Genomic DNA, 8539 nt, shown 5'->3' on the forward strand with positions numbered 1-8539 from the left:
TTTTTGGGGAGAAACCAAGGTGGCTTTCTGCCACATACCTCACACGAACTGCAGCAGCGCATCGTCTTTGCTAAAAAGGATGCGCCTCCCATGTGTATTGCAATGAAATGGTTTGACACCGCACCACGCTGCGCACAGCTTCGACAGCTAACACGTCAGCAAACCCGGTTAAAATAACAGTCAAAGCAGCGTTTGAAAAGGATGAAACTAACAGTTTGTTCCTGGGGTCAAAATGATTCTTCCAATATTTCCAACCTATTGAAATGACGTTTGTGTGATGAAAACCAGTCTCCCACCTGCTCCGAGTAGAAACGTCACTCATATTTCCAGAGCTCATCCTGGTGCCTGCGCTGTACGTCAGCATGAAGCTGGCTCTGGACATTGGGCCAATCACTTTCCTGTCTCAAAATCCATATGGACCCGCTCAGAGCCGGCGGGAACTCGCCCGCGTTCAACCTGGGCTCCTTCCTTCCATCAGCATCCAGTAGCAGCTCCCATCGCATGCAGGCCAGTGTCACAGATATTAATTAACCACTGCCCTCCTCACCCGTTTGGCTCTGGAGCCTAGATTCTGTTCTCAGTCCCGTCGCGGGGGGCTATCTACACTGCTCCATGGCAATGCCACACCGAGACACACGTGTTATCCGTCTTAGCTCCCAGCTGAGGAGGCAGTGGGTGGAGCTTGCCTCTGCACTGAGCTGACGGGTGCCGTCATCGAGCTGTGTAAACTCCATCTGTCTCCATTTGCACAATAAGTCAACAACTTCCCCTAAGCAGAACCTGCCCGTCCCTCCTGGAAAACCCTCTCCTGGTGCAGCTTTCCCTATCGCGACCACGTCGTCAGCCCATGACTAATGAACCAGGCCTTCCTGCTCCTCGGCCGTTTTCATCGTATAGCAGAAATCATGTTGTTGCCCAAATGCACGACCTGGACTTTGCAGCACATCCTACATCTATCTATTGGTTTGGCTGGAGTTGCATCAGTGACAGTGAAACAGGGAACTCTACCCAGGAGTTTAAAAAGTAAACACTTTCTTTAAATATTAGTTTTTCTGCAGATCGCTGGTCAAACAATGACCTAATCTCCCCGTCTGTAACCTGCAGCACTTTTACTGTCGGAGCGGTGAAATCCTCCCTCGCAAGACTTCCTACCTAACAGGGGCTTGCACCGTCTCACCACGCAACCCCAGGGCCAAGCCACCGCCACACGTGCTGGGTGCGGTGACTGGAGCCAGAGCTTTGCGCTGGCTCCAACAATAACCTTCAAACACTTCTTGGTTTTTTTTCCTGGTAAAAGTAAACACTGTTCCTTTTCTTTCAAGACTTAGTTTCCACTCCTAATTTCCCATAATTCAATGAGAATCACTGAGCGGAACCTAGGAGGAATAAAAAAACAGGAAGTTGTAAAGAGAAAAAGCAAAGGCTTACTCGAAAATGCCCTGCGTTCGTCATCAGGAAGCTCTTAAACTTCTTCCGAAGTGCAAGGACTAAATCTGGGAATAAACATCTATAGCTAAAAGAAGATCAAGCTGTTGGCTCAGCTCTTAAACCTTGGCTCCCTCGATGTCCATTGTTTTCAGACCCACTTCAATTCCCTCCCTGTGAATTTTGCTCCTTGCTCTCTCACGAGCTCCGATTGCTCCTCTGGTATCATGCAGTGCACAAGCTGATGCATGCGGTTGCAGCATTGCCCCTCTGAGGAGCAGATACTGGGGCTGCTCTGAGCAGAAAAATCCTCTTTCTGGATCAGAAAACACAACACATGCAATGTTCATGGAAAAAGCAGGCTTCTGCTTGGTCAGGACTAAGAACAACGCTCTTAATCCAAGCACACAGATACTGGTGCCTAGCCTAGATGCCATGGTGCAGGAGTTGGAAAGGCCCCAAACTGGGTGAAATCCTCCCCATCTGGATATTAGAGCCTCTCTGGGCATGCCTATGCTGCCTCCCTGTCAAAACAGGGACTATCCCAGAGAGTCCAGCCCTGCCCAAGCATTTCTGCTGCATGTGCCCCTAAGCCCAGCAATTAGGCAGAGTATCTGATGCCAGGGTCACTGCAGGCCCACACCAGGTGCTGCTTTTCTCCTAGGAAAGCCTGTGAGTTTGCTGAGCCCTGGACTCAGGAGGGGGATGGCACATACCCGCCTCATCCGGCTTTTGGGGTGAAACACGGGTACCCCCGTTCTGCCCCTCCAGGGTAGGGAAACAGCCGCACTGACTCAAACAGAAACACTTGGAAGTGCCAAGGTGCCTCAAGGTGCTGCAGGGATGGCTTGCAGCGTTAGCCGTGCAAATACAATTCCCAAGATAAACCCTGAGATTTCAAACAGGAATCCGGCAGGTCTAAAATGTTCGGACCTACTGTGGTCTTCCTGAGTTCTTTGCAATTGAAAAACACCTCTGTTATTTTTTCCGCACTCAAAAATCAAGTGAAAACAAAGAGCTGGCATGGTCTGCGAGGTGCTTTGGGTCTAAAAGCTGCCTTTGACTCCGAGGCGAAACAGGAAGGCAGCACACCAGCGGAGACAGTTTGGTGCCAGGTTCCCTGGGGCAGGATCAGCACCATCCAGACTCTTGGGGCTGGTTGCTAGAGGGCCAAAGCCACAGGACCAACACCCAAGGGGCAGCGCCATGAAAAGCGATGCAAAGCCAAGGATCTCCCAGTGCATCCGTTTTGTCCAAGCCTTCTCCGGTGCCCCGGGGCTCCATGCACAGCTTGCCCCGCCCCGGAGGACCGCACCCTGGGAACGGAAACAAAGCACTGCTCCATGGGGGTGAGACCTGCACACAAGCGCCTTCTCAGCAGCCACAGCTGCCTGGGGAGGCAAAGTGCTGCAGATGGCACACACACCCCCCTGGGACCTGGACGGCGCGGCCGAAGCTCACTCACCTTTCAATTTCTTCTTCCCAAATTTCCATCCAAAAAGCGGCATCCCCAGAGTTGGCTTCAGCACAAGCCCATGAAATTCCTGCAGGCAAACAGACAAGGTTATTGACCCTGGGGGGTTGTCTGTGTAAGGGAACATGAGCCAGCTGCAAGGCTAAAAGATTTCCGCCGTGCAGCCAACCCAGCAGCTTTACCTCAAACGCCACCCCTCAAACCTTTCTACACCACAGCAAAGAGATCGGACAGGACAGGGGGCGCATCTACACGAGACAAATTAATGCCCTTTAGCCTAATTTAATGCACATTAAGGACATGCATCTACATGTGCACGTCCTTAATGCGCATTAAAAATGGAAAATTTAGGCATGATTAGTTAAAAGCGCATTAATGCACGTGTAGACGCAAACTAGCACTAACTTTAGTGCTGAGTCTTCCCAGCCACTAGGGGCACATGGCAGGGCTGCAGGACTTGACACTAACTTTAGTGCCAACATCTGCCAAAAATATGCTTAATGCAAATTAAATTTAGTCATGCTTAAGTCCATGTGTAGATGCGCCCAGAGAATTAGAGAACCACAGAGCGGTGGGGCTGGAAGGAGCTCCAGGGGTCACATCAGGCCCAATCCTGCCCGAGGCAGGATCAGCCCTGCCCAAAGCATCCTATACATGCGCATAGGAGTTAACCACATGTGAATGAAGCCTCCACGCTAGACTAAGTGCAGCCTGGTGTCGCATCATTGCTGCGAGGCCAACAATGACCCTCCTGCCACACATGCACTAAATCCCAGAGCCCCAGGGACGCTCTCAGCTGGACCGGACCTTTCTAGAAAGATCTTCAGTGCCCCAAAAAGCTAAACCAAAGCTTCTCTAGTGCAGCTGAGCCTGGGATATCACAAAAAGCAGCCTCCAACCAACTGCCAGCGAGTGCAGGCCCTACCGCAGGGTGAGGGCTTGGCCGGTCCTGATCCAACTTCCTCTAGGTACTTGCTTACTGCGTGTATCCAGGAACCACTCAGGGTCTCGGGTGCCTGGAAGAGCAATTTGCTCCACCGCACAGTGCCAGCTACCTCTGCCCAAGAGAAGAAACACTCCAGCAGTGCAGGCTTCTGGGGAGCTAAACCACCTAAAGGTACAAGTCCCCACAATGCTTCTTCCTTTCCCAGACAAGCTTGGCAGCATTTCAACACCATTCATTTTTGGGTACAACTGTGAACCCTTATTATAACTGGCCTGTTAATTAGGCTGATTAACAAGGCTTGTTTAGTGTCTGAGGTACCTTGTTCCACTGCTTGGGTTTGCTGGCTGCACTTGAAATACCAGTACTGTCCCGACGGAGCCCGCGCACCAGTTCTGGCTTGTTACCTCCGCTGTATTAACCGGTTGCAGCTGTTGTTAAACCAACCTCCTCAAGCAAAACCAAGGAGATTATGACCCTGATGTCCTTCCCTTCTGGAGAAGTGCTTGCTTTTTGCAAGCTGGGGCCCATTCGAGGAAATAGCCTTGTAAAATCACGCGACAACTTCCTGGGACCCTGTTTCTGTTGACAGCCATCAACTCCCACCACGTCCCTCTACTTGCACATGTTCCCATTTCCTCCAGCATCACAGATGTGTCAGCTCTCTCTTCTGGTTAATCTTATTCACTGATTCACAGAAGTTTAGGGCAGGAAGGGACCTTGGTCTGGGCAGGAATTGTCTGGTGGTGATCAGCAATGTTTCATTGGTGCGAGCTGGGCATTTAACCCAGAGCAGCATCTATCACACGCTGATAAATAGCAGCCCTTTCCTGTAGCTGTTTGAACATCATCTTCCACCAACCCATCTGCCTGGGGACACCGGGGACCCACGGTGACGTGTCTAAACCCAGGCTGCACTGAAAACCCCTTAAATCCATGTCCACTCAACTGTGGCCAACTGTCAGACACGACTGTCACGTGTGCTAAGTCTAGCAAAAGGCGATCGAATAGGTACAATCACCTATATAGCACAAGTGTCTTCTAGTAAAGCTTTCTCAGGGAAGTGAGAAAAATGTTATAGAACAAGAACATAGTGTGCATGTGTGCACACATTACACACACACACACACACACACACACACTGTGCCTGACTCTCTCTCCATGTGTGTGTGTGCACGTGGCTGCCCACCTCCATCGACAAGAATAAGCAACCTGTTTTCTTTCAGGTCGAAAGTCCAATCACCTTCTACTATGAAACAGATCTGCATCGGTGTCCATCACTCCTGCAAAAACGCTTCCTCCCGGCTAATGACGCTGTCATCAAATCGTAGAGAAACGGAGCTGGAAAGGTGGCATCCGGTCCAGCCCGTCTGAGGTAGGATCAGCCCTGTCCGAATCAGCCCGGACACAGCCATTGTCCATCGCTGAGCAAAACTACAGCCAGCCCCAGATGTCGCACCTGGACCTGCCTCGGACCAAGAAGCAGGACCGCGGCATCGCTGTCACCGTTATTTTGTCTGCACCGAGCACGCGCTGCCGGTGCTGGCAGACTTGCAGAGGGAAACAAATCTGCTGCATTTCTGCCCTCCTTTCCCACAGGCTGAGCGGCGTCGCAATTTCTTTTAGTCAGCGCTGCATTGGCAGCCACCTTTGCAGCCGGGGCTTGCCTTTATCCCCAGGTCCCTTTTCTTCTGGTGTTGTGACTGAGAACCACGTTGGCAGGGCCAGGGCAGCACCCACCCTCCATGAGTTGCATTGCAGATGAGGCAACTTCCATCTCTTGGCAAGTTTCCACAGCCTCAGCAGGCATTAAACCACAGACTACAGGTTTTGTTCCGGTTTCTAATAATGGTCCGGGTTTTTATCAAGGCTCCCGGCAGCCCTCCACAACTCAGGGCCTCATGGGCGCTTCTGTGGTTTTCCGTTCCTTAAAAAAAAATGAAATGTCTGCCTCGGGTCTCATATTTACACACACTTCGGCATTTTTGACACGATTTCATAGTCTTCTCTGGCTCAACTAACTGAAAACCACTTGCCTGGGCCCCTGCCCCGGTCAGAAAGACGCCTGCTTCCTAACAGCCTTCTCCAGAGATGTTCCTCTTCCTGCCTCCCACGCGTTGGGTCCAGCGCAGCTTCTAGCTGCTCCGCCACCCCGCTCATCTGGTCTGTTCACTCGTGGCACCGTGTGATGGTCAGGGCTCTTCCTGCGCTTGTGGTGCTGGGCGGGATCCTCGTGATTTAGCCGTGACTTAATGGGACATCGAAACAGGCAATGAGGGTGGAAGGGAGCTCGGGAGGTCACATCCAGTACAGACCCCTGCCCCAAGCAGGACCAGCCCCAACTACATCATCCCAGCCAAGGCTTTATCTACCCGGGTCTTCAAAACCTCCAAGGATGGCGACTGCACCACCTCTCTGGGGAGCCTGCTCCAGTGCTTCACCACCCTCCTCATAAGAAAGTTTCTCCTAATATCCAACCTCAGCTTCCCTTGCTGCAGCTTGAGCCCATTGCTCCTTGTCCTGTCATCTGCCCCCACTGAGACCAGCCCAGCTCCATCCTCTTTGCAGCCCCCCGGCAGGGAGGTGAAGGCTGCTATTCAATCCCCCTCAGTCTTCTCTTCTGCAGACTCAATCAGCCCATTTTCCTCAGCCTCTCCTCACCAGTCCTGTCCCCCAGCTCCACAACCATTTTCATTGCCCAACACTGGACCCTCTCCAGTGTGTCCACATCCTTTCTGTAGTGGGGGCCCACAGCTGGACACAGGACTCCAGATGTGGCCTCCCTAGTGCTGAACAGAGGGAGGAATCGCTGCCCTCGATCTGCTGGTGACGCTCCTCCCAATGCACCCAGGATGCCGGTAGCCTTCTTGGCACCAAGGGCACACTGCTGGCTCCTGTCCATCTTCTTGTCCCCTGTCCCCCCAGGTCCTTTTCTGCGGAGCTGCTGCCCAGCCCATCACCCCCAACCTGCACCAGTGCAGGGGACTGTCCCATCCTAAGTGCAGGATTTTGCACTTGTCCTTGCTGAACCTCATGAGATTTCTTTTGGCCCAATCCTCCAATGTGTTGAGCTCTCTCTGAATCCTAACCCGACCTCCAGTGTATCTGTTACTCCCCCAGCTTGGTGTCATCTGCAGACTTGCCAAGGGCGCATCCATCCCATCTTCCAGGTCACTGATGAAGATGTTGAACAAAACCAGCCCCAGGACTGACCCTGGGACACTCCACTTGACATGAGCCTCCGCGACAACCTCCCCCAAAACCGCTCATGTCTGGAGCATGGAGTCACTTAAAGGTACAGTTCCCAACCCCTGAGGATGCAGAGCACTGGGTTTTTGCAGTCCTGTTTGCTACTGTCTATCGGAGACCAGCGCTCCTCCCGCTGCTGTACAGAGCTCGGGCATCGTGCCCTGAATGCAGCCTGGCGAGGGCCAGCGGGCTTCCACGATTGAGGACCATGACAGCCTCCCCCTGGGCATGGACATCTTCCAGGTCCGTGCTGGGCAAGAGCCAGCTGAGATCCAGGGTCACAAGGGAAAGCGCTCGGTGGTCTCCCCTGCCGTGATGCACCCACAGAAATGGCCCGACGTGCTTTCCCTTCGGCCCCGAGCTCAGCCAGAAGTAGCCGCCTGCCCTCGAGGTGCCGGAGGCTGGTGCAGACTGGAGAAGGCAGGGGGGCTTTTCATGCCAGCAAGCAGCAGCGCGAAGGCCAGGCAGCTCTGGGGAGGAGACAGCAGACGCCCTGGGTGGGAAGTGGGTCAGCTGCCCGAGCCAGCTCCTTGCATTGCCATAGCAGAGCACAGGCCACGCTGCTGGGGAAGGGCTGCATTTGCTTCCAGCTACGAGACAGCACGCCAGTCTTCACAGACAAACCCTCCACGCAAAGACAAGACGTACCTGATGGCTGACCGACCACGACACATGTAAGAGGGCAATACCATACAACGCTCCGACATCATACTTGGGGAAACAGGCTACGTAAAAGAAGCCAACAGACAACTCTCTGACATTACCGACTGTAACAAAACTAGAGGAAGACCCTACTCCCCTTTTCTCCTCAAAACCACCATCGCATCATATCCATCAGAACTACAAGAAAAACGTCAGACCTTGATCCCTCCACTACCCAACCCAGGGACTTTTTACCTGCTCCTTAAAATCCACAAACAAGGAAACCTATCATTTCAAACCATGGGACCCTGATAGAAGAAATATCATCTTTTCTTGAACCCATCTTAAAACCGCCCGTCACCCAAAGACCGAGTTTCATCCAAGATGCAACTGACTGCCTGCAAAAACTCAAAAACATAGACCGTCCTCCCAGAAATAATCACCATGGATGTCACTAGCTTATCCATCCCACACCAGGATGGCAGCCAAGCCTGCCTCACATATCTACAAGAATGAGATTACAACTCTGAGTACAGACCTCAGGATATCACTGAATTCATACACTATACTATACTATATACTATACTATACATCCTTACACACAACAACTTCAGGTTCAAGAACCAACACTTCCTCCAGACCATGGGCACAGCTACGGGCACCAAAATGGCCCCACAATATGCCAACCTTTTTATATCCCACCTAGAAGACTTCCTCAAGAACTGCACCATCAAACCCTTACTATACCCGAGATACATAGATGACATCATCATTTGGATGGAAACTCTGCAGTCTCTGATTGATTT

At 52.2% G+C, this 8539-nt stretch overlaps 1 protein-coding gene across 5 annotated transcripts in view; it reads right to left on the reverse strand.

Moving 5' to 3' along the window:
* Window positions 1-8539, reverse strand: part of LOC109297943 (phospholipid-transporting ATPase ID-like) — a 98564-nt gene that overhangs the window by 77326 nt on the left and 12699 nt on the right. For 3 of the 5 annotated variants that reach the window (XM_019518031.1, XM_019518034.1, XM_019518035.1), the window contains exon 2: window positions 2891-2969. In XM_019518031.1, coding sequence (XP_019373576.1) covers window positions 2891-2933 — 43 coding nt within the window. In that variant the 5' untranslated portion in view covers window positions 2934-2969. Of the gene's footprint in view, window positions 1-2890; window positions 2973-3444; window positions 3469-8539 lie in introns of those variants that run through there. The other 2 variants (XM_019518032.1, XM_019518033.1) reach the window with 2 other exon arrangements.

Source organism: Gavialis gangeticus, unplaced genomic scaffold, assembly GCF_001723915.1.
Source record: "Gavialis gangeticus isolate Ggan-Ray unplaced genomic scaffold, GavGan_comp1, whole genome shotgun sequence".
Lineage (NCBI taxonomy): Eukaryota > Metazoa > Chordata > Crocodylia > Gavialidae > Gavialis > Gavialis gangeticus.